The 27,225-nt window shown below is 42.0% G+C and overlaps 1 protein-coding gene across 1 annotated transcript in view; it reads left to right on the top strand.

The window, feature by feature from the left end:
* Window positions 1–27,225, top strand: part of CPED1 (cadherin like and PC-esterase domain containing 1) — a 153,913-nt gene that overhangs the window by 8,121 nt on the left and 118,567 nt on the right. Inside the window, exon 2 of the mRNA XM_064142046.1 lies at window positions 6,677–6,863. Within this exon, the coding sequence (XP_063998116.1) occupies window positions 6,677–6,863 (187 nt within the window). The remainder of the gene's footprint in view (window positions 1–6,676; window positions 6,864–27,225) is intronic.

Genomic DNA, 27,225 nt, shown 5'->3' with positions numbered 1-27,225 from the left:
GGTTGGACTAGATGATCTTGGAGGTCTCTTCCAACCTGGTTGATTCTATGATTCTATGATTCTATGACCTACTAACAAATACCCTGAGACATCAGACTAGGAAAGAGCTAAACAACAGTTGGGATATGAGAAGATTGACCATTCAATAATTATTCCAAAATATTCAAACTGTTATGGTTCTATTTTTTTTTCTGGTCTAAGCCTGGTGCACATTAAAGTTACAGGAATGCTAAAAAAATCAGAACCATAAAATGTGGAAATATGTGAACATCTTATTTTCATCTATTGCACTCTGCCCAGATTGCATTTTTATGATTGAGAAACATTTTATAAAAACCAGCAGACTGAGCATATAAACATTCCTGCTATTACTATAACATTGGAAAGTCTGAAAAACACCCAGTAGTAACTAGATCAGCATGGCCAGTGAGGTAAGACATTTTATATAGAGCTTTGGAAAAAATGAAAATGAAATCATGTGCTACAAGCATGCCATTGGCTAGAGTTTTTAAAAATTCTGTGTAGCTAACATACTGTAAAACAAAACAAAAAACCTCGCCCTTCATAGAATCATAAAATCATAGAATCAACCAGGTTGGAAGATATCTCCAAGATCATCCAGTCCAACCTAGCACCCAGCCCTATCCAATCAACTAGACCATGGCACTAAGTGCCTCATCCAGGCTTTTCTTGAACACCTCCAGGGATGGTGCCTCCACCACCTCCCTGGGCAGCCCATTCCAATGCCAATCACTCTCTCTGGCAACAACTTCCTCCTAACATCCAGCCTAGACTTTCCCTGGCACAACTTGAGACTGTGTCTCCTTGTTCTGCTCCTGGTTGCCTGGGAAAAGAGGCCACCCCCCACCTGGCTACAACCTCCCTTCAGGTAGTTGTAGACAGCAACGACATCCCCCCTGAGCCTCCTCTTCTCCAGGCTAAACACCCCCAGCTCCCTCAGCCTCTCCTCATAGGGTTTGTGTTCCAGGCCCCTCACCAGCTTTGTTGCCCTTCTCTGGACACGTTCCAGCACCTCAACATCTCTCTTGAATTGAGGAGCCCAGAACCGGACATAGCACTCAAGGTGTGGCCTGACCAGTGCTGAGTACAGGGGCAGAATAACCTCCCTTGTCCTACTGGCCACACTGTTCCTGATGCAGGCCAAAATACCATTGGCTCTCTTGGCCACCTGGGCACACTGCTGGCTCATCTTCATTGCACTGGGCTGGGAAGAAAACAGAGAGGATATGTTGTATCTTGTAACCTGGACCGCAGATAGCTTTGGAAGGAAAGAATAAAGGAAATAAATTTGGCATCACTATGCATGGATCTCAAGGAGGCACTATAAAAGGTGTGGAGCTACTTTGTATTATTTAAAAGTACCAGATTAGACATCAGGCCAAGCTGTTAAATTTAGGACTCTGAATTGTCTTGGTATTCTAACGATCCTGTCACGGCTTTTTGGGAAGGTAGAGGGTAAAAAATGCCTTGTGTCTGGTGCCTGAGTGGTGGGAGGGGAGGATCTGGGCATAGATGAGTCTGAAGTGCTTCTACATATCTATATTGCTGCAAGAATCTTGCCTCTTCAGCCTGGAGACAGCTCTGGGGAGACCTTAGAGCTACATTTCAATTTCTGAAGGGGACCTATAGGAAGGCTGGTAAAGGACTAGAAGGAGATAGGACAAGGGGCAATGTTTTTTAAACTGGAGAAGGGTAGATTTAGGTTGGACGAAGTGTAAAACGCACTGGAACATGTTTCCCAGAGATGTGATTGAAGTTCCATCCCTGGAGACATTCAAGTTCAGACTTGATGTGACCCTGGGCAACCTGATCTAGTTGGAGGTGTCACTGCTCCCTGTAGGGGTATTGGACAAGGTTCCTTCCAACCCAGTGCAACATGTGAATCTGTGAATCTGTCTCTGGTTTGTGTCGCCCAAAGAAAGCCTTCTGGAGCGCCTGGTGCTGTGGTCCATTTGTGAGAGCTCTGAGCACCCAGGAAAGGTATCTGGTGGGAGTGAGCTACTGTATGGCTCCACAAAACTACTCAGGACCATCTGCTTTTGTGTTTTGTGGAAGTGGCCTCGGTTACCAACATTGCTTGAACTTCCCTTTTTTGTTGTTGCTGTTGTTTTTTTGTTTATGCTACTATCAACATTCTCTCGAGTATTTACTATTGCCAAGACAGAGCATTGTAAACATTTCTGCTGCTTCCCAGGGAGTTTGGAGAGGTGCCATCTGTATCAGCGCTGCCATGGTGGTGTAAGGGAGAGCTCCTTTCTTCTGTGAAGCCCTGCTTTGGGCAGGCAGGTACGGGCTGGCCTCATGGTGCCCTGAGGGCTCCCAAGGATGCCCCGAGGCCAGTTGGTTCCTGTCACACTGCGCCTCACCGGCCAGGTGGAGGGAGCAGTGTGGGCACAGCTCAACCCCCAGAGGCGGGTGGCACCAAACCCCATCAAGCGTTTCAGCAAGCATGGGCTTCGAGAGAGTACCCAGGCTGAGCTGCCTTTGGACTATTGCCCACAGGGGTAAATAAAGGCATTGATGTGTGCTCAAGATAGAAGCTTGCAAAGTTTCTTTGAAGTAAGACACTTAAGGAGTGGCACTGCAGGAGTTTTCTCTTTTGCGGAGAAAGGTGGAGGGTTCAGCGTGAAAAGAGCACAACCATTGCTGAGCATCGGTGCACAGAAAGCACTGCAAAGTCCAAGGGGGAAGCCTTGCACTGAGTCGCGAGTACCCTCAGTTGACCTGGGAGGGACAGGAGAAGAACCAGCTGTAGTCGCCAGTTAAAGCCAGACAGGGATGTGTCCTGCCCTGCAGCCCCTCTGCTCCTCACGCGTCCTCAGCTCACCCCACAGCGCTGGCCGCTGCAGCACACGTGAGATGAGACACTGGGTTTGCTCGCAAAATAAAGTGTGAGGTGTCTCTCCCGGTTTTCTTCCACAACACAAGCGAATGGGAACCGGGAAGCGTCTGGTGGAATGGCTGGAGGAGGAGGGAGAGTTAGCACAGGATGGGGCCCAGCGCAAGGACTGGATTTAGGAGCAGGGAAGAGGGCGGGAAATGCAGAGGAAGGAGTGCCAGCAGCTGCCGGCGCTGCTGGCAGCGGGAGAGCAGGAGAGAGAAGAGGGGGGCAAAGGCAGGAGGGGAAGGAAAGGTGGGCACTCTGGTAGAGAAGGGAAATCTGAGATGCTTTGCGGCTGCGCTTGCCACCCGATGAAGGTGTTTTAGAAAGGCTGGGATGCCGAGAAGGACATCTGACAGGTTATCTAACACAGTTCCTGTGACTTCACCCTCTGCTATTTGTGCTTTTTCCGGCCAGCAAGTGATTGACCTTTAGTTTGGTATCCCAGTGTCTAAAGTAGCTCTGGGTTGCACATTTAGTAAATACACAAGGAAGACTCTGACAGATATTTTTCACGGTCTTTTCACTGATAATTAACCCTTTCCACAGGGGATGCCTGCCCTGGAGCAAAAGCAGACTTGGCATTAGAGAGACACGCAGGGCCCTGGAATAGTCTGTGCTCCTCGCTGCTGCGCAGTGCAAAACTGCATCCTGTAACTGGGAAATAGACTTGTCATAAATAGCAGGCATAAATTTGCGTTCATGCAAGTTAAGGCTTTTAATAGAGTTGCAGGAATCAAGCAGTGTACAGGCCTGGGTGCGCAGGGAGGCTCAGCTCTACCCTCACGCACAAACTTTGCCTTCAGTTTTCTCTTTTTATACCCTATTCTGTTACGTATTCATTACTGATTCTAAGAAAAGGTTGGGGTTTCCTTATCAGTTTTAGGAATGGGAGGTGTTTCTTCCATGCATGTCTCTTTTTATCTGGTGGTCTTCAGTGAGGAAGTAAGGGGTCTTCAGTGATGAAGTAAGGGGTCTTCAATGATGAAGTAAGGGGTCTTCCCCAAGTGTCCTTTCCACGAACTCCAAACTCCTTTGTATATTCCTCTGTTTGCTCATGCAAAAAGATGGTGCCAGGAGGAATGGAACTCTATTCAAATCCCCCTTTCCTCCCTTTCCTTATGCAAAAAGGTTGTCTCTTCCACATGCCTCCCCCTCCACCAACCTTTCTAATTTCTAGTTACTTATTGCTGTTGTCTCAAGCCTATTGCATACCTTTGCGATGGTGGTGCAAAGAGGAATGTAGTTCCATTCAAAGACCGCTTCCTCCCTGTCTGTGACCACTTGCCACGAATTGATTGGATCAAACAGATATTTCTCACAGACTGCTGATAAGATTGAGTTTATCACTAGATCCCAGGCTTATAAACAACTGGACACATCGTGAATACATTTGTTTATATCAAAGCATCTGTCTCTTTTCAGTGTGGTCTGCTGTGCACAAAATGGTGTCTTCTTGTTTGCGTAGCACTTCCTACCTCTAGCGATAAGCTTACTATAATTAGAAGTTATGGACTAACATAGTTTCTGGCAGACATACTGCTTACTACTGCTAGGTTGAAATTGATGAACTTGCTAAATACTCAGTTCATGTCCTGAATTTAATCCCTTAAATGATGGTATGTTGCACTCCTAAAGAAAGCTAATTTTTACTAACTGAAAAGTCTTGTCTGCTAATGGCAGTTTTATTGGAGAAGAACAGCTAGATTCTTCGGGATAGTAGTGATTTGTTTCTCTCAGGGAGCATCCTATTTTCATGCCTGATTGTATTAGATTTTTCATGGAAAGGTTCTAGTAGTAGGGGAATTTCAGGGGGTGGCTTCTGGGAGAAACAGCTAGAAGCTTCCTCCATATCTGATGGGGTCAATGCCATCTGGCTCCGTGTCGGACTCGCTGCTGGCCAAGGCTGAGCCCATCAGCAATGGTGTTGGTGTCTGTGTGATAACATATTTAAGAAGCATAACAAAACTGCTACATGACAGACATTGGAGAGGAGTGAGAAAATGTGAGACAAGCACCATGGTCAGTGAAAAAGCAGGGGGAGGAGGTGCTTCGGGTGGTGGAGCAGAGATTCACCTGTAGCCCACAGCATAGAAATCATCATAAATCAGGCTGTCCTCATGCAGCCCAAGGAGGTTAACAGTGGAGTAAATATTCAGTCCATAAAAGACCCACTCAGAAGCTGGTGGATGCTCAAAGGAAGCTGTGACCTCATAGGAAAACTGTCCTGGAGTAGGCTTCTGGCAGGATCTGTGGCCCCGTGGGGAGAGGAGCTCACACTAGAGCAGATTTGCTGACAGGACTTGTGTTCTCATGGAGGACCCATGCTGGAGCAGTTTACCCCTGAAGTATGGGGCTCCATGGAAGTGACCCACACTGGGGCGGTTTGCAAAGAACTGTAGTCTGTGGGAGAGACTGATATTGGAGAGGTTCATGGAGGACCATCTGCTGTGGGACAGACCTTATGCTGGAGCAGGAGGAAGAGTGTGAGGAGCCCTTCTGAGGAGGGAGGAGCAACAGAGACTTGTGATGAACTGACTGCAACCTCCACTCCCTCTTCCCCTCTGATACTCAAGGGTAGTTAAACTGGGAATTAAGTTAAGCCTGGGAAGAAGGGATGGGTAGAGTGAAGGTGTTTAAAGATTTAGTTTTTATTTCTTATTATCTTACTCTGATTTGGTACCTAATAGTGTTTGTTGTCCTGATTTAACACATGAGGCTTTCATTCTGCTTTCTCTTCCTTGCCCACCTGATGGGAGGAGTGATAGAGCAGCGTCGATGAGTACCTGAGGGTCAACCTATCACATAGAAGACATAGGATATGTCCCTTTACTAATGATCCAGTGACAGTGGCCCAGCAATTTCCTCTTTTCAAAAGTTTATGTCAAGTCAACACTATCTTTCTGTGTTTGGGTGGCTCTTTTCCAGTTTACCTTCAAAGAAGCTCATATCCCAAGCTAGTAGACAGAGGAATGATTCTCTCTAGGTGTTATGACTCACTTATCCTGTACCAACCCTGGTCAATGATGTTTGAGACAACCAAAACATTCGAGACCTCAGACTAGATGCCATTGTTCCTAGGTATTATGTGGGAACAGAGTGGATGGTAGACAATCCAAGATTCACTGGGATTCATTGGAGACACTATACACTTTTTCACTTGCTCAGGTTTCTCTCTCAGTCCTTCTCTAGGCAGTATGATGTTGGACTATTACAGCAACAAGGATCTCACAAGGTTGCATTCAATTTTCTAGAGGCACAGCAACATACAGTATTGTTTAGGACTCCTCTGCATGTTTCTTAGTCACAGTGAACAACACTTAACACTCTTGTAGGACTTAAGTTCCTTGGAATGGTTTATATGGGATCCACCCCCAAGTCTTCTCATTTAGCTGACTGAGGCCATAAAGTCAGCCATCGAGTACTGTTACCAGCTTACTGGAGGAGCCCAGATTTTAGGCAGAAGTACTTCTGTGAATGAAAGACTGTAGTTTAAAGATCCTCCATTCCTACCTTGAGCATTCAAACTCTTTCAATACCAGTCCAAAACAAGGTAGAAAAAATAAAAGAGGGACAGATGTAAATGGAATTTGCAATGAGAAGTCCTTGATATAAAGAAAATTCTTAATTATACCAGAAATGCGTCTGAGATTGTCACAATAAAAAGCTTCTTTCTATGAAAAAAACAAAACAAAATAAAACAAAGCAAAAACCAGCTACCACTGAGGACTGTTCCATCCAACAACTATTGTCTTTCCATTATCTTTGCTGTAGATTGATGACTCTATTCTCCAGTACTTTGGAAGCCTTACTAGAAGAGCAGTTCTCTATGTGCCTCCTGCCCATCGTGAAGCAGACCGTCAGCTCTGGCAGCGTATCCTGGCAAAACATGGATATACAGTCACAGTCCTTGAAAACTGGAGACTGACAGAAGATCCCAAGCATGAGGACCCTTACCAGGGTAAGAATAATTGACTTAATTACTTCATTAATTGCTAAATGTTAATACTGATTCAGTATTCTTCCACAGAGGTAAAGCTTATAAACTCTTGACGTGAGTAAGGATAGAAACCAAATTCTAGTCCATATCAGTTGTACAGCTAGTTTCACACAATGAAGTAGTTCTTCCATTAGATATATCCCTATGTAAAAAAAGAATGCAGCAAAGTAATTCATCATAATCCTGATGACTTTTCATACAAACTTCATTAATACAACTGAGTGCTTTTTCAGTAGAGCATATCACATAAATTGAAAGTGGTTGTTTGGAGTTGTTTTTTCTACATTTAGTTCTTTCTCTTTTTTTCTCTTAAAGATGTATGAAGGTATGCTTTTTCCTCCAGTAATGTTTTGAATGTTCTCTAAGTTTGTTAAAAACATGATGCAGAAGAAGTACATTTTGCAAGTGCTGCAGAAGCTGGGCTAAGTTACTGTTGTTTTTTTGATCACGTTGAAATTTGATCTACAGTTAAAGTGGCCTAATAAAGAAGTCTCTTACACGAGGGAGTGTAGCTTTTTTGTGTAGAATTATAATAGGCCTGATAGAAGAGCTTTTGGTACCAGTTATATATATATATGCCAACTATATTTAAGTGCTCTTGAACGCTTTAGAAGTATGAACTGAAACTGTAATCTCAGTTTGATCTTGCTGGAAGTTAATTTTAGAACAAGAAAAGTTTGAAAAAATACACAGGCTACCATTAGCCAGGTGGGGGGTGGCCTCTTCTCCCAGGTAACCAGCAATAGAACAAGGGGACACAGTCTCAAGTTGTGCCAGGGTAGGTATAGGCTGGATATTAGGAAGAAGTTCTTCACAGAGAGAGTGATTTCCCATTGGAATGGGCTGCCCAGGGAGGTGGTGGAGGCACCGTCCCTGGGGGTCTTCAAGAAAAGACTGGATGAGGCACTTAGTGCCATGGTCTAGTTGATTGAATAGGGCTGGGTGCTAGGTTGTATTGGATGATCTTGGAGGTCTCTTCCAATCTGGTTGATTCTATGATTCTATGATTCTATTATGTCCGTAGCAAAATCATGTGGTTAGTTATTTCTCATGCTAAAGGAAGTGTTGCTCGCATCACTCAGGCTTGCAATACATTTCTGGCTTTACCAGAAAGCTCAGTTTTGTTTTGTGCCCTAAGCAATCAGTGCAGCTTCACTGGTGAAGAGCGTAATTATTTGGCATACTTGAGGCTGCTCAAAATTCCACCACTAGCTCCAAGTTGCTATAAGAAGGTACAGTTTTCGCAGGAGACTGTACTGAGAAATAGTCAATTATCATCACCTTATTCTTTTGTTTTAATCTGGTTTCATAGGCAGCTTTCAGACAGTCCTTGCCTGAAGTACTATCCATCTCAGATACAATGTGTCTGCAGGCTTTGCTAATGTCAGATGAGCTGTAGACAAAAGATGGCATCTCTGGGGACCACGTGCACTGTCTTTGTGAAATGCTTTTCTTTCAAGTGGCCAAGGAAGTAGGTATTCCAAATTCAGTTATGACCTAGCCAAAAAAAACCCAGACTGTAGTAGACCTTGCTACAGTGATCAGCACCGATTGAAGTTTTCCAGTACAGGATTTTACCCTCTAAACACTGCCTCTACAGAAAGAGACTTAACTGTGAGTAGTTATATTTTATGGGCTAGAGCCAGTGCTCTCTGCATTTTTTTTTCCAGTAATGAAAAGAATAATAAAATTTAATTTTAGGTATTTTCCAGGAACTTCCTACATCTTTCAGCAGATGTTGGAGTACGTGAAAAAGTCAAATGCTTGCCAATTTAAGGTAAAGGGTTAGACTCTGCTAGTTCCATTTCATGGCAACCTAAGTCTGCCTTTAACTATTATCTGTGTTATTAAGTGCCTAGCTTTGAAGTTATATTTTAAAAGCAAGAAGTAAAAGAACATGTCTCCATACCAAAGCAATGATTGTATTTTTTTTCAGAACTAAACCAGTTACACTCAAAGTTATTTTTCTTTGTCAATAGATGGTGTGGTTTACTGTTCTGGATCAGATAGTGCTCCTTGTTTTGGAGAAGGGTTATTTTGAGCTAGGCTTTGTCATAATATTTTCCTAATAGGAGTGTTATAAATTATTAAAACCCACATTCCTTGAAGTGTGTATTAAAAAGATGTGGGTAATGGATTGAGAAACATAGATCATGACTGCTGAGAAAAAATTATAGAGTCATTCTTTCTTATTTGGTGTTATTATTTAGCAGCTCTATCCGGTGCTTATATTTTTGTACAGTCTGTCTTACTTGTATATCTTTTAAAGTTCACTCTAATTTTGAAAGGATTTTTTTGTTTAGAATGGCTGAGTGCCAATAGTCCAGCTGAAGTCATATATGGAAAAAAAATCACCACAAAACATTCCTAAGTTTTTTTGTGCTGGCCCACTATTAATTCTGGGACAAGTTCTGCTCCTATTTAAAACCCAAACGTGACAGGTCTGCACGTTGATCTTCCAGAGACATCTTCCACACCTGGACTGCAACACTGTGTTGAGCTCACTGCTGTCAGAGAGTAGAACATCAGGAGAATAGTTTTCTTCAGTGGAAATTTTTTACTTCTTACAGACCAACCAAAACATGTTGAGCTTTGGTAACTGGAAAATAGTTGGCTGCAAAGGAAAAGCATAGCTTGGGGGTTTCTTTATTTTTTTTTCCTTTTAGGCAAAGAGACTGTGGTTTATGGGTTTCCTATGAAAAATACATACAGATGCTTTCTGCAGTAAAATACAAATGATTCAACCCCCTAATTTTTCCCTGAAAAACAGCTCCATCAGTAAATTCTTAACCAACCCTAAGTGAACAAAAAGGAGCTGTGCTTTCACCATTCCTTAGCAATTAAACCCACATGGAGGGAAAAACCCCATGGACTGATGATATCTATGCCTGCTCCTGAACTCTTTGAGTCTGAATGAGCCAGTTTTGCTGTATGGGTTGACACATCTCTTAATCTGCTGCTAGAATTGAGATAGCGAGGTGGTACTGTGTTAGGGGCAGATGATGGAATAGTGAGGTTTTGCACAGAGCAGGAGTTGTCACCTTGGGCATGCAGCTGGGGTAGATCCATTTTAGTATGGTCTGTATCTCCAGTATGAAGCAAGCAGTTCAAATGATGCTAGATAAGAGATGATGTGAATAATAGTCAGATGGTAATGGCCAGCACATCTGTGAATGATATGATCATTTTGTTTGCAAGCTAGGCAGAAGGTGTGATTGGTGAGTTGTTCTCTTTCCTCCTGCTTTATTAAAACGTAAGACTCCAGTCATAGAGGCATAGCCTCTTGGACAAGTTCTGCCTTTGCCCCTGCCTTGGAGGGTATTCAAACAGGTGTCATAATCTCCTGGAAAATAACAAAAAGATCACAAGGAGGAGTGAGAAAATCCCACACCTCCAGGCTTCCTCTTGGAAGGTTTGCTATGATGAGCCCCACAAGCCATAGGACTTCTCTCAGCCAGTGCTGCTCTATCAGAGATGAGTGAGGGAGCCACCTGGCTTCAGAGCACTCTTAGGTCCTCCCAGAGTGACACAGGGGACTTTGCCAAATATTTTTCAGAGTCTTCTGTGTTCTTCCCTGTCCCCCAACTTTTCTCATATCTGGGACCACAGTGAAAATTAGCAGGATCTGTTTGTGCCTATGGCTCTGTGATGCCCTGTTAACAGTTTCAAATTATTTTCTAATAGGAAAGTTTTATCTCAGAAATTTGTTGCACTGAAATATATTTCCAGTTACTGATGTGCTGCCTGATCCATACTTCCACTAGATGAGATCTTCTAAGATAAGCTGACTACTTAGATCTTTCTTTGTGGAGCCATCAGTTTTCCTGTCCTTTTCTCACTATGTCTGCCTCATTAGTCAATGGTTATGCTCCCTTAATAGGTATTTCTTTAATTTCTCAATTCTTCACCTTTAATATTAGTTACACACATCTCAGAAAACTGCAGGCTCTGAAAAACATGTGCAGTTGTATGCTACAGTTCTGCATAACCTTGCTGACAGCTAGTCAGCACATCACAGTATCACACAGTATCACAGTATCACCAAGGTTGGAAGAGACCTCATAGATCATCAAGTCCAACCCTTTACCACAGAGCTCAAGGCTAGACCATGGCACCAAGTGCCACGTCCAATCCTGCCTTGAACTGCCCCAGGGACGGCGACTCCACCACCTCCCCGGGCAGCCCATTCCAGTGTCCAATGACTCTCTCAGTGAAGAACTTTCTCCTCACCCCCAGCCTAAATCTCCCCTGGCATAGCTTGAGGCTGTGTCCTCTTGTTCTGGTGCTGGCCGCCTGAGAGAAGAGAGCAACCTCCTCCTGGCTACAACCTCCCCTCAGGTAGTTGTAGACAGCAATAAGGTCACCCCTGAGCCTCCTCTTCTCCAGGCTAACCAATCCCAGCTCCCTCAGCCTCTCCCCGCAGGGCTGTGCTCGAGGCCTCTCAGCAGCCTCATCACCCTTCTCTGGAAGGGTGCTGGCAAACTGAAAGCAGTTAACATTATATGCTCTCTGCTCCCTTAGAATGTTAATTTTAATACTTTGGGGGAACTTTTTGCAAATGCAATGAGTAACTTTCAAAACAAACCATAAGCTATTTTCATAGTATTGATTTCAAGCAATCATTTCCTATTAGGATACTAAAGTATTTAAAATTTACTTCTGGCTTCTGTTTGCAATGTGAGTGACATCCCCTGAAGATTAAAACTTCTGCTATGCCATTAGAAAAAAAATTACAGTACATATATTGATTTGAGAACTTTTGATGTTGTTGTTCTTGTTGTTGTTATTTATTGTTCCATAAGATAAGTATTGAGCCCATCTTACCTTTGGTCAATATTAGCTCATCTTAGCTCTTGGTTCAATAAGTCTTGATACTTATTTCCACTGAAATCAATATCAGCTTCATGTCCTACTCATTCACCTGAGATTGTTAAGTGGAGATCACATACAATACATATCCTTAAATTTATACATATTGCAAAGAATATAAGACCTGGAATTATTTCCTCTTTGCTGACTTTATCAATATGCACTGAATTCTATTCCATTTTCTGCAGTTGTAAAAGCATGCTCAAGTACTTGGCTGTGTAAATTAAGTCTTAGTTCCAGCAACTAACTATGAGGATGATCTGGCTTTTTGCAGATGTGGGAGTGGTGCTTGGGTGGAGCTGTTCCAGGAACAGGAAGGGATGTGTGAGACAACAGACCCGTGGGAGTGAATCCAGGCAAATGCTGGCTCTTCTCCTTACATGCTGGGTCAAGAGATCCATCTGGCAATTAAGATGGCATCTCGTGGCATTACTTAGATATTACAGCAAGGAATGAATACTCTCTCATTGTCACAGCAACCTGAATATATTCAGACATCACTCATTTAGTGTAAAAACACTGATTTGAGAGTTGCGTGGTTATGGCAGATACAGCCTCTGCTGCCTCCCTCCTTGGCTGTCTATGGAGCGCAACGTTGCTTCCTTGCACTCAGCAGTTGCTCCCCGTAAAACCTACTGACTGGGGAATGTCAGGAACCCTGACAGGGCAGGAGCAAGCACAGGTGTGCAGCAGATGTGGAGTGATGTTGGCTTCATGTTTCTGTCTCACTCTGGATGCTGCATGACTGGAGAAGCACTGGGGACAGATGAAAGAAAATTCTGCTTTGGTTCTCCAAAAAGCAATTTTTCAAGTTAATCTTTGTATTTTTTTTTTTCATTTCAGTTTGTTAGATATGCTTTGGAAAAACTGTTCTTTAAAGAAAACATATATTTTCCATGGGAAGAAAATGCCTATGCCCATTAATTTCTATTTACAGTAGGACTAGAAGGCAGAGAAATGTTGCCATACCAGAGTCAGAGATGGAGAAAGTAGGATAAAAAACATGAGTCACTGCCAAAACTAGGATGAAATATGTGCTCCTTCCTATATATCTTTAAGTGATTCTAATTGCATATTGTATCACTTCTAATACTTCTCACTATTCATGCATTTAACCAGAGACTAAATCAGCAAAAGAATCAGCTTAATTGCCAACATCTGTCCAACAACAAGTTAGGAACTTGCACAGCCAGTAATCGTTTCCTCAGTACAGCTAATTAGTCTAGAGAATAAACTACAGCTGTGAGTTTTGGAGGCCCCCAGGGCATTGTCTTGTGACTCTCAGACAGTAGCTCTCCTTTTTCCAAGACATACTATATAAGCAGAAGTTGGGAAAATGACAGGACACGGTGGAAATTGGAGGACTCCTAGATGCTCTTTCTTGGGTGAGTGTGAAGACTGGTGGGGCTGGAGGAGCAGATATACTTGTAAGATAGTTAAAAAGCTGCTACCAAGGGAAAAAACAACAATGTCTTCTTCATGCCTGTAGTAAATAGGACATAAAGTATTACAACAACAACAGAGAAGTCATGTTAGATATTAGGGAAGCTGTTTTGTGGATAAGACTAGTGAAGTAATCAAATAGAACCAGTTAAGCTGATGAGCATTCAATCTTAGAGGTTTTGATATGTTAGGTAAGGAGATTTTACTGCATGTAGTGAGTTCCCCTTGTGGGGTAACAAGATGGACTCACAGACTTCTTGAAATCTGAGACAGATAAGAAGCTGAAGAGAAAAATCATAGTGGGCACTGTCTGGGGAACAAGCAATATGTAGTCTACAACATCTTAAAATGCTAACTATTCTCAAATTAAAAAACAAACAACCCCCTCCAAAAAAAACAAACCCAAAGCAACAAAACCCCCACAAAACAACCAAAAAAATGGCAACCAAATCTATGAGAATAGTTTCCTGACAGCAGTGGGGAAAAGGGAAGGGAGCACAAAATCAGTGATGCTTAGTATATGGCCAGATAAAGTTTGAGAAGGTGGAAAGCAAGTAACACACTCTGAATTAGGGAAGGTTTTCATAGGATAGCATGTGAAAATCAGCATCAAGTGAATCAAATCTCCTCTCTTAGTAAGTGGTTTTCTGTTCTGATGTTTGAAATACATTAACAGGAGCCAGTAGCATTCGGTTTTATCTCTACTTTCATTTATTTTATTTTCAATTGTTCAGACTACAGTTAGGAGGAGACTCTACTTGCTGTTTTTTACAGCCTCAGACAAGTTTCCATGAAATCCAACCAGCTTCAGTAAAGCATTACAAAGACTAAAGGCCTCAAGGAAAATTGCTAGTGTGTTCTGTAAACATCTGGTTGCCATTTTCAATTCTAAAGGCCAACCCACTGAAGGAGGCAGTTTAATTTTTTTTGGAACAGAAATGGGACACTGGGGTTTTTGTTCTTTTTCATACTGGAGAGTAAAGGAAGTGTCAGGAATAGAGAGGTCACTAGATACTCGGCTTTTATAAATACAAAAGTCTCTGAGAAAATTAAAGTAAATTGAAATCAGATTCTGAAAGTGTAAACAAGCCTGTGGAGGTAAGGTTAAATAAACAGACTGGAGATCCTAGCATGCTAGCAGAAGATGATTCTATCATAAGTAAGCCACTTAAAATACTGTGCAAAACAATAATGGTGAGGCTAGCCACAGAGGTATTTTGTGGGTTACCATGCAAATACATATATATCTTCAGCTCTACAAGGTGTAACTTTGTTTCCAAAAATGACTTGGGTTAACCATTGGTAAAAATACATAGCTGACAGTACAAAAAATGGCTTGGTTTCCTAATGCAAAATATATGTCATGTGAGATCCAGGCAAAGGTTTGACTGCTTTCAGAAGCACTCTTTCTTTGTCTGTTGTTAAGCAAAGAGCTGCCTAAACAAGATAAACAGGTATAAATGTGGTCCTTAGAGCATACTGCTATAAGCATAATTAATGTTTGATATGTTTATTTTGCTTCCTCAAAATGAAAGTTCAAAGTTGTTTTATGGAAAATTAAAACAGAAGGAAGAATTAAAAAAGAAGTATACTAGAAGCTTAGGCTGCCTTGGTCACTTTTTATTTGTGCTGTTAGCAATTAACCTGGCTATTTGCCCCCCAGTTGAAAGGGGATGCTAAATCTCATGCCACAGACCTCACTCCTTTCGGTACAAGACCTTAATTTCTGACATACCCAAAGAAAAGCCACTCTCTAACGTGGGTTTTTGTTTGGAAATACCAATGCATCATGTGTTTTTCTGAACAATATGTATTCTCCCTCCTAATTATTAGCAGAGCATATTCATGTTTTCTAGAAGAGAACACAAACTGTTCTTTTGTATTACTAACCTAAAACGTCTGTGGAACTGTGCTTTTCCTTGAGAAAGGGAAGTTCTTTGTTCATTACAAAAATATAAGGATATTGAACTTTGTCAAGTTAAAACCAAAATATAGCATTTAGTCATAAAGTCAACAAATATACTTCTAAAAAAATGTTATTTTCAGTCATATAAATGAAAACATTCAGTCTAGTGGAGAGTGATATTTATTGGACTGGCTTAGAACTTAAACTAATTAAAATGTTTCACCCTCACTTCACAGTGAGCTAAGTTTAAAACGTTTCTGGACTAAGTTATGTCATGTTAATAGAATGTGAAAAACAACAGTGTCCAGGCAGATACACATCAGCCAAAGGAAAGCAACAATGCACATTAAATAAATACAAGGGATTAAGGTGTAAGTGTACAAGCTGCATAATATGTCAGCAACATGCAAATCCTGTAAATGACTTTGAGGCAATGTTTTGTAACTGCAGCCTATGGGATAAGAAGGTAAGAGGGGATAATTGTTTATTCAAGTATTTTAAAAATGCTTCCCTTTCAGAAATGTATCCTGGCTTTGGCAGGGTTCAAGCAGATACTCTGCTTTATAAACATATGTCTGTTATTAAATGTCAGATGATTGCCCACTAATATAGGTGCTGGGATAATGACAGTTAAGTCTCACCAGAAGCCTGTAGCAGTCCTGCCAGGGCATTCTCTCTAAGGGATTGTTGCATTAGTGTTGCCCAGTGTTTTGGCTGCTGTAAGCTGTGCACTCTTTTTGATGTACTCACTGGCTCTGAGCCCTGTTCAGCTATGAGTGTGGTGTCTTCCATCATCGTGCTCCCATTTTAGGTAGAAGCTTTTTATACCACTGAACCCCAAACATTTTTAGTTGTTTGTTTTTTTTTTTTAAACTTTAGCTACCACGACTTCTATTGGTTGAGATTGCAGAAAGCTTATACACTGTGTGGCCTTCATTGTAATTTGCAGCCAGCCCACTACATTCCTAAGTTCAGATTCCAACTTTCTCCAGCTGCATCCACTTTCAGCTGACAGCTCTTTTGAATGCTGCATCCCAAAAATGTTCCAGACATCAAAAGTGCAGTAGCCACCCACGGGTTAGAACATGGTTCTGCAAATTTCACACGCACCATATTGTTGTTACACTGGTTTATTTTACACCAAATGGGAACCTTTGCTTCATGAGAGGAACAATTATTTTACCCTTCTGATGCCCATTGTATTCTCTCAAAGTTGATTTTTCAATGCAATACTGAAATTCTTTTATTCAACCTCTGAGGTCTTTGGTTTGGAGGTAATCCTAATTTGTACAGATGCTGAAGAGGAAGGAAACTTCTCTGATGCACTCAGAAATCAAAACTATCCATCTGTTTCAAGACACATATAAGAGCCTTAAGATATCTTGAAAAAAATGCTTTTTGCACAAAACTATGGCTAAAAATCACAGTATCATCAAGGTTGGAAGAGACCTCATAGATCATCAAGTCCATCCCTTTACCACAGAGCTCAAGGCTAGGCCATGGCACCAAGTGCCACGTCCAATCCTGCCTTGAACAGCCCCAGGGACGGCGACTCCACCACCTCCCCGGGCAGCCCATTCCAGTGTCCAATGACTCTCTCAGTGAAGAACTTTCTCCTCACCTCGAGCCTAAATTTCCCCTGCCGTAGCTTGAGGCTGTGTCCTCTCGTTCTGGTGCTGGCTGCCTGAGAGAAGAGAGCAACCTCCTCCTGGCCACAACCTCCCCTCAGGTAGTTGAAGACAGCAAGTATTTGATTAGAAAAGAAAAAAAACCTATGTACTTAATTTCTCTAATTTCTGGTGGGTGTGTTTCCTTATAAAGGGCAAAATGTGGAAAGCATTAGGATTAAAAAGTAACAAAGAAATAGGATTTAAGCAACATTAACTGCTGGCAAGTTGAAAAAAAAATTTATCATCTCAACATATTTCCTCAATGATACCTTGCATAAGAAAATATATATTCAGATTTTGATAGAGGGAAGGACAGAGGAGCTGACTGGTATGCATTTTGGAAAGCTTGAAACAAATGATTCAAGGCATAAAATGTTTCTATAACAAGCTCATTGTTGTAACGACTTCTTTTCTGGCATTTGTGGTAATGCTTTCCAAAATAAATATTTAGCTATAAAAGGGAGTTTAATTTTTAATTTGCAGCAACTACTGAAATGGTGTATATACATAGAATATACTGAGGGTTTGTCTGTGTTGTATAAATGCAAGAAGAATCTGGCAGAACTGCAGCTATTTAGATCTGATGGTCAGAATGCAGCTCAATTGATCTGCTTTTGGAAAAAAAGGACTTTTAGTGCAAAATGAGGCACTTAGTGTCATGGTCTTGTGATTGGATAGGGCTGGGGGATAGGTTGGACTGGGTGATCTTGGAGGTCTCTTCCAAAATGGTTGATTCTATGATTCTAAAATGGTAGAATAAGGCAAACCCATATTTTTCTTTATTTGGAAGAAACCCACTATTTGCCATGATTTATTATTTATTTTTGTAACAAGAGAGAAAATAGAAAACCTAACAACACACAGAAGTACATTGTTAAACAAGCTGATAAAATAAGCAACTCAACAAAAGGAACAGCTCTCACTCTAATTTGCACAACCACGTTGTGGTTAGGTATCACTGGAGCCTTTCTAGAAGTGAGGTAATTTTCTGTAAGGAGTAGGAGATAGACAAGGGCTTTAAATAGACAGAGTTTGGCTCATTAACCTCATTTTCACTTATAATGAAGTGCTATGGCTTTAGAAAAAATGTTAGAGGACTTTTGGAGAAACCTCTAAGAATAGAAAGGAAGAAGTATTGAAGAAAGTACTAGCACAGAAGGTAAGTAGATTAGTTAGGTTGCTTTCTTTATGTATGATGTGTGAGGTAGCAGAAGACTGCTGATTTGGTTCTTCTCTACCCAGCTCCATGATATAACTGAGTTAGACCCCAGACATTAGAGTACACTTTTTTGAGGTGCAGGTTGACCTTCGAAAGTGAGAGGACTGACCTTACTTTTCTATAAAATGTTTGGAGATACAATTTTAACATTTACTTCAGAGTCTATGTTCCATGGATTCTCTGCATTCTAATCATGATGATGTCTGCATATCAATTGTATGCCATGCTATCCCATGGCATGACAAGTGGGCACAGTTGAACAGCAGTGTAGAGTGCTGCATGGAAAATAGTATCTGTGAAGTACACTTGGGAATCTCCCTTACATTAACCATGACTTAGTTATTGCACCACTCTCTTCTTGTGGTTTTGTGTAACTCTTGAATAGAATGGGTCAATTCCCTAGTCCTGAGGACAAGTGATGCAGTATGGCTCATGTCCATGTGTCTAAACTCATTTGCCCAGACTGAGGGTGGCCTGATCTTTGCTGAATTTTAGGAGTTGTCATTGGCTTGAGCTGTGTCCTGCAGCATTGCTTGGCCACCCAGGGAGAAGAAAACAAACACAGTGAATGATTGCAGGCCAGTGGTTGAGCCTGTGTCCTGACACTGTTTAGTTTAGCTATTGCCTCTCTTCCCAGGCTTCACTTTGCAGTATTCTGATTGTTTCCTGCCTCTTGAGTATTAAGGAATCAAACAAGGGCTGGCATAGGATGCCTGAGTTTTGTAAATGCAGTGATCAAAGGCTGTCTGTCAGACTTTCAACTGTGTGTCTGTTTCTTGCATATGTGAGCAAACACTGTACTTTTAATATTGTAACTCTTATCCCAATTCATTGTAATTAGAATGAGGCAGGTCATTAAAACAACTAAACTTGTTTACTCCTTAGCTGCAGAGCCTCTTCTATATCCATACAAGGGGTGAGGCTGTTTTCTCATGTCTAGCACAACTTCTGCTCTTTAAAGTCAATAATGAATTCTTGCTAGTGTTATCACTCAGAGAGCTTCTCAGCTCAGATTCCTCAATGTCCTGTTGCAAAGACAGAGAGTGGTAGAAAGACTGGGGTGAAGGGCAGGGTGGAAAGTATACTCAGGCTTGCAGTTTGATTTCCCTGGGTAGAACTCCTCTTCCCCAGACACTACTTTGCCATTAATCACCCACTAAATCTTCTTTCCAGCCTCCAGCTCTTTCCATTTTTTGCTTGCACCTCTCTAAACATCCAGACTCTTGTAAGAGTAGCAGGATCAGCAGGCTTGGTAACAATTCAGTGGGGAAGGGGCTTTAGTACTTGGTTTTTGTAGTAGCTCCTATGAACACATTCATTGAAGTCAGACTGACAAATCTGGCTGCCTGACAGAGGTGAGGCTGTCTTGGATCCATACGTACATGTCCAACCAGCAAGGCTCAGCACATGCTCCAAGCTGGCAGACAGATGCCTATGTATAGCATACATGCACACACATGGTCAGCCACACAGATTAACACACTCAGAACTCATACGGACACTCAAAGCACCCATGGCCTCATCCACTCACCAGGACTCGCATATGCACTTGTACATCTGCTTCAGCTGCTGCCATGATGGACATGGGCCTCCAAGCCCTAGTCCCCTGCCAGGGGCTGCACTTATAGCCCCAGACATGCACACATGTACACTGCTGCCAGGAAAGAGTTGGCAGTAGAGTTTAATGAGAAGACAGGACAGACTACTCTGGCCAAGTACAGGACATGGCCAGTTAAGAGTAGCAACCAGTTCACTTGCTTAGAGAGGGCAAGCTCTTTTTATCCCTTTATTTCTCCTTTTTTCCCAGCTTGTTTCTCCTCAAGCCACCTTGATACACCTTTTTTTCCCGCCTGTGGTTTCTCCACTAAACAGCCTGTAATAAGCACTTGGGAAATGCCCTGACCATGCACTATATAATGGGTCCCAAGCCTTTACAGAATGTGCTTCCTCACCTCCACAGCTCCAGAAGGTGCTTTAAGGCTTCCATTTGCTCATTGTGATGGGCACTGGGGCTGAATCTCTTCTAGAACAGCTAGCGGGGACCAGGGTAGGTGCTTGTGCCTCTCTGACAGGGTTATAGGGTCACAGTACCAGAGAGCACTTCTACTCTGCTATTTAGCAGGAAAGCCATGAGTCTGAAAACTGTTACCTGTGTTCCTCTGAATTTCTTCTTGTAAAATAACAGAGCTTTGGGCCTTGGGTTTTTGTGTTTGTAAGTTCATTTTGGTTTGTTTGTGTTTTTTCCTCTGAAAGAAATAATTTGACTTCTAGTAAAAGTTCCTGTAACAGAGTTTTTGAATCCTGGTGATTTTGCATCAGTTGACTTTGCTGTTTTTACATCTCACAACTCTGTATCCAGCCAAGGGGAAATATTCCTGTTCTCAGTGTTCTTCATTGCATTTACCTCCTTTTTTTTTTCTTTGCCACTCTCAGTGACAGAGAATCTATGTCACATATTTAAACTGCTACTTCTATTTGTGTTATCTGAAGCCAAACAAAATAACTTCATTGTAGACAGTGAGATATCTTGAAAAATGTTGTGAATATCAGACCATAGTGGACATACATGCACACAAGCAATGCATAGTTAGCTGCTCAAAAGCTGTGACATCCTCTCTTCTTTTAATTTTGATTTGACTCACTTGCTCATGACATGCCTTTCCACTTCATGACTGCATGCTGATTTTTCATATGACTTTGCCTCTGGGTATAGTCCAAGTTACCAGTTAGAATAATTTGGAGCATGTAGCATTGAAGCTTGTCCAAAGACAGTTGTGGCAGGCAGAGTCTTCTTCCTTGTCATAGAAAAGAGTGGAGCTATTCTTTCCTCTCTACTGATGTTTGGGGAGCCACACACCCTCTTCCTCATCACAAGAAGCAGTGTGATTTTCCTCACTCAGAGGGCTGCATGTGTGAAAATCTGGTAATATTTTTACTTATTTTCTATGATTCATCCATGGTGCACTGCAACCTTTCATGCTCAGCCCCATACCCTGCTACCAGGACAGGGACATCATAGCAAATTTTCCAGTGCTCATGACAGATGGAGTGTATTGGTCAACAACTTCCTTAATTATAGTTACCCTCCCCATGAACTTTTTTACTTTGGTTTGATCCTTTACATGTCTTAATTGCATGACCCTGCTTCTCCCAACATGCACATCCTTTCTTTCCAGTTTTTCCCTAGTTCTTCATCCCAGTCCATCATCACTAGCCTGTCTCTAGTATCTCTCAATCTGGCTCTTCTCTCAGACAGTTTCCTTCTCCACTTTCACAGCAGGTGTTCAAGTATCTACACAGGTGAATTGGACATATCTGTGACAGATAAATCATTTAATGAGATGCCAAGTACTAACACAAACCCTATGAGGAGAGGCTGAGGGAGCTGGGGTTGTTTAGCCTAGAGAAGAGGAGGCTCAGGGGTGACCTCACTGCTGTCTACAACTACCTGAAGGGACATTGTAGCCAGGTGGGGGTTGGCCTCTTCTCCCAGGCAACCAGCAATAGAACAAGGGGACACAGTCTCAAATTGTGCCGGGGGAAGTACAGGCTGGATGTTAGGAAGAAGTTCTTCCCATAGAGAGTGATTGGCATTGGAATGGGCTGCCCAGGGAGGTGGTGGAGGCACCGTCCTTGGAGGTGTTCAAGAAAAGCCTGGATGAGGCACTTAGTGCCATGGTCTAGTTGATTGGATGGGGCTGGGTGCTAGGTTGGACTGGCTGATCTTTGAGGTCTCTTCCAACCTGGTTGATTCTATGATTCTGCATCCCAGAGAAGGGTAGGTCTCAGACCCACAGTGTTTTATTGTGTAAATAAGAAACATACCTGGCAGCTTTGACTCTGGTAGACTGTGCATAAGAGTTCCAGCATTTGTGGACAACTTAGGGATGTAAACCTTTTTGTCTGCATACAAGTAGAGTATACTAGACTGGATTATTAGATGCTTTTGATTTCACTGAGGCTTACTGTGCAGGAAGTACCCATGTGTGGAGGGCATACCAGCGTAATCTGAATGTTGATCCCAAGTGTGGTGTGTAAGCACAGAAGTGGAATAACAGGACTGAGTGTTTGAACAGCCCTGATGTTTTTGCCATCAAATCAGGACTACATATTTTCTTTTTGTTTGCTATTAAACTCTACTGTAGATTAGAAAGTATTTTTGATAGTTTATTTTCATAGCCTGAATTGCCAGATTAGGCCATGATGAAAACCATAGGTTGTTAGAGTTAAAATCTGTAGTAGAACTCAGTGGAGGATTATCCTTAGAGTTAAAATCTGTAGTAGAACTCAGTGGAGGATTATCCTTAGCTTGACACAACCTCCCTGACAAACTGAGAACAATCTAATGCACCTATTTTACACACTAGAGTACTCTCCTGTCTATGTCAGGCTAATACAGTTTTTGAATGTTCTTTAATTACTTTTATTCCAAAGTATTCTGATAATTCTTTGGTTGCACAGAAAAATATATGAATATAGTTTAATAATAATGCATATTTTTTGTGTCCTATGTTTTGTTTTCTTGCAACAGTTATCTTAAATTGTAAACCACAGCTTTAAATCATTTACAGATCTGCAAATTTGTTATTGTCTCTTATAGTAGGCTAATTTATTGACTGAAGAAAGTATTCTGGATCTTTTGTGTAACTGAATGTGATGTAAATGGAGAAATTATTATCTAGTCTTTTTTCCATTCTTGTATTTAAGCCTGCAATGCATTCTTTACTTCTTTAGAGAAAGTTACCTGCTTTGTATTACCAATTACTCCATTAAGGAGAATGGTAATTGACTGACTTCATAGGTAGATCCAAGGCTACTTTAGAGTCTAATATCAGGTGGGAAAAAGAAAACATTGTGCTGATTAGAGAAGGCTTCTGGGAGAAATTGGTATCTGTTGACTTGCTATACTCATTTATTCTTGTACTTTTAAAATTCTGCCTGGCCCTTCCTGATGCTAGGAAACAGTGATAAATAGTTCTGGTTTTTCAGACAACTGTGGAAGCTTCACACCTCCCCATTTGTAGTTAGACATAACACCTCTCCACAGTATTTGCAGAAGAGATACAGACTAGGCAAGCATTGCCCTGCTTTTATGGATGAGACACTGTGATAGGACTTAAAATGGCTATTTCATTCACCAAATGCTGAACTCAGATGTGACTGTGCATCAACTCTTGAGCACAGGGCAATGTTTTGTGCTTAGCTGTCCAGGATCAGATGAGCTGCCCTTGGAATTAGGTTGGTTTCACTCAGTTCATGCCAGCCTTTCCTCCACAATGAATGCCTCCCTTGGCATGTCAGATCCTGTTAGTTAGAGGGTAGCTGAGCCAAAATAAAACCCTGATCATCCTCAAGGGAGGGATGAATAGGGACTGTCCTCAGGATTCCTGCAGCCTTTATACAGCAACTGCACAAGGTATTTAGTGAATGAATTGACTGTGTCCAGCAATCTCAGCTTCATGCATAGGGTGGAGATTTTTTTACACTTAGAGTACTACACTGCAATTGATATGCCAAAATATTGCAGCCTGATTTATATAATTAAGCAGATGGTTACTGGACTGTGGGTTATGGCAGAGTACAGTCAGTCTCAAAAAGTAGCGTGGGGCACATGTTAAACAGGAAGGCTTGTGCATGGACAGGTGAACAAATGCTTTACAGAGTAGGGTGGGAAATGTAAGAACTCTCTCTGTGTTTTCCTACACATTCTATCAGCAGAATCATCATTTCTTCATTTTTGTTGTAGTGATTTCAAATTGTTGATAGATCATCACTTTTGAGAGCCCCAAAAACACTCCTAATAACTACATTAAGGGAAAAAATCCTGCACACTTAAGTGTGAGACATTCCTTAAAAAAAGCCCTACAAATGAAATAGTGATATCAAAACTTGCAAAAGGCTTTATCATTAACAAAGAGAAAGCATTCAGTTCAACAAGTGGCATTCTGATCTTTGCACAAGAGGGACAGGCAAGCTGCCATAACCAGAAATAGGCTTCAAAGGATATTTTTCTCTGGAGCTTTATCAGTGAAGCTCAAATCTTCTGAGGTGTAGAATTCCCACATCCCTAAACCCCATCATGCAGTCCTGCTGCACTCTGAGATACTGATAGGCATACCATCCATCTCACAATCCAGAGCCAGGCAGTGTGGCAGTGGGTCTGTCTTTCAGACATCTGGTGGTTCTTCCACCCTAAACTCTTGATCAACAAACCATTGGCTCCTATAAATTGACTACTTTGCAGAGTTGAAGCCTGTTTTGTAAAACATATTCCTCTATCTTGTTTAAAGTTGTATTTATGCACAAGCAACTAATTCCATAAATATGTGACTCCTCATCATCCTCAGTTCAATCTGTGCTCATTCCATTGCACTGCAGGACCAAGGGAAGTTTTTCTCCTGTAGACTATGAGAACTCATGATTCACAAAGCTAAAACTTACATTCATCATATTAGTTTTTTATACACACCTGTATAACAACAAGTCAAAAGTAAATTTGAGTAGTTTAATGCATCAGTACTTAAATGATACCTTTGCCTCAAAATCTTCTCTTCACATCCATTTTGCCCAGAGGTGCCTGGAAATACATTTCAATTACAGCTAAGGCAAATTTCTTTAACTTAATGTAGAAAACTCAGGCTTAACCTTGGCAGTCTCCTTAATGTATTCCAGGTCTTCATCCTTGCAGTTAGGAACTTTCATTTATGCACTCTTTGCTGCAAATTAAGATGTTTATTTTGTTTCCTGCCTCCAGTGATTACAGAGGACAATTAATTTTTGGATGGGTACAAATTTATTCAACATTGTTGTGGTTTAAACACAGCAAGCAGCTAAGCACCACACAGCCACTCACTCCCACTTCCCATGTGGAAGAGAATCAGAAGAGCAGAAGTGAGAAAGCTCATGGGTTGAGATAAGGACAGTTTAATAGGTAAAGCTAAGTCCATGCACACAAGCAAAGCAAACCAAGGAATTCACTCAGTACTTCCCATTGCCAGGCAGGTGTTCAGTTATTTCCACGAAAGCAGAGCTGCATGACACAATAGTTACTTGGGAAGAAAAAAGTCACAACTCTGGACATTCCTCTTTCCTCCTTCTTCCCTTAAATTTTATTGCTGAGCACAACATCATATGGGCAGTTGGGGCCAACCTTCATAGCTGTGCCACATCCCAGCCTCTTGCCTGCTCCCAGCCTACTTGCTGTAGGTCTGACTGAGAGAGAAGATGCTGAGACTGTTCAGCAATAGCTAAAACATTGGTACATTATGAATACTGATTTGGCAACAAATAAAAAAGACAGCATTGTGTGGGCTGCTAGGAAGAAGGTTAACTCCATCCTGATCACTATATGATAGAGTTCTCAGTTGTTGGAGAAGCAAAGAGTGGGGTTGGTAGAAATACCACCTGGGATTTCCAGCAGGCAGACTTTGGCCTGTTTAGGAGACTGGTCAACAGAGTCCCATGGGATGCAGATCAGAGATCAAGGAGTCCAGGAAGGCTGGACACTATTCAAGAGGGAACTCTTAAAGATGCAGGAACAGGCCATTCTCATGTGCCAAAAGATGAATTGCTGGAGAAGGCTGGCCTGGATGAATAGAGAGACACTTAGTTGTTGCTTAAGGAGAAGATGAGAGTGGTCTTTGCAAGAAGAGGCAGGCCAGGCAAGAAGACTACCAGATTGTCATGAGAGTACTGAGAGAGAAAATTAGAAGGGACAAAGCCCAAATGGAAATTAATTTGGATTCACCTGTTAAAGAACACAAAATTCTTCTACAGCTGTATTAGCAACAAAAGGAGGACTAAAGAGAATCTCTGTCCTTTGTTGGATTCAGAGGGAAACATAATGGTCAAGGGTGAGGAAAAGGTACTCAATACCTTATTTGCCTTAGTCTTTAGTAGTAAGACCAGTTGTTTGCTGGATACACATTCCCCATGCTGAAGATAGGAATGGGGAGCAGAATGAAGTCCCAATAATTCAAGAGGAGATAGTGACCTGCTACTCCACTTACACATACATAAGTCTGTGGGACCCAATGGCATACACACAAAGGTATTGAGCAAACTGGTGGATGTGCTCACCAAAGCACTTTCCATCATTTATCAGTAATTCAGGCTAACTGGGGAGGTCCCAGCTGACTGGATACTGGCAAATGAGATGCCCACCTAAAAGAAGTATGGGAAGGAGGACCTGGGGGAGCTACAGACCTTTTAATCTGGCCTCAGCACCAGGGAAAGTCTTGGAGCAGAATATCTTGAGTGCTGTTATGAAACATGTGCAGGGCAACCAGGTGATCAGGCCCAGTAAGTATAGGTTCATGGAGAGCAGGTCATGCTTGATGAATCTCATCTACTTCTATGACAAGGTGACTCAGTGGTTGAGGGAAAGCCTGTGGATGGTGTTTATCTGGACTTCATTAAAGCTTCTGACAGCAGATTGAGGGAAGGAAGGCTCTGCAAAGAGATCTGAACAGGCTGGGCTGACGGGCTGAAGTCCTTTGTATGATGTTTAAAAAAGTCAAGTGCTGGGTGCTGCACTTGGGTCACAAAAACCCCATGCAATGCTACAGGCTTAGGGGACAGTAGCTGGAAAGCTGTGCAATGGTGAAAAAACGTGGGGCAGCTTGTTGACAGCTGCTTGAACGTGAGCCAGCAGTGTGTTCAGGTGGCCAAGACTGCCAACAGCAACCTGGCCTGTATCAGCAATAGTGTGGCCAGCAGGAGTATGGAAGAGATCATGCACCTGCACTCAGCATTGGTGAGGATTCACTTTGAATACTGTGCTCATTTTGGGGCCCCTCTCCACTAGAAAGACATTGAGGTGCTGGAGCATCTCCAAAGAAGGGCAATGAAGAAGACTCTAGAGAACAAGTATGAGAAGTGGTGGAGGGAGCTGGGTTTGTTCAGCCTAGTGAAGAGGAGGTCAAGGGAGACCTCATTGCTCTCTACAACTGCTTGAAAGGAGGTTGTAGTGATGTGGGGACTGGTCTCTTCTCCTTAGTATCAGGTCACAGAACAAGAGGAGATAACTTGAAATTGTGTAAGGGGAGGTTTAGGCTGGATATTACTGAAAGAATGGTCAAGCATTGGAAGAAGTTACCCAGAGAGGTAGTGGACACCATCCCTGCAGGTGTGGGCATGGCACTTCAAGACATGGTTTAATGGCCATGGTGGTGGTAGAGGGATAGTTGCACTTGGTGATCTTAAGGGTCTGTGGTT

This window comes from Pogoniulus pusillus, chromosome 4, assembly GCF_015220805.1.
Source record: "Pogoniulus pusillus isolate bPogPus1 chromosome 4, bPogPus1.pri, whole genome shotgun sequence".
Lineage (NCBI taxonomy): Eukaryota > Metazoa > Chordata > Aves > Piciformes > Lybiidae > Pogoniulus > Pogoniulus pusillus.
Note: the sequence above shows the minus strand (reverse complement) of the source record. Positions and strands in the feature narration are given on the sequence as shown.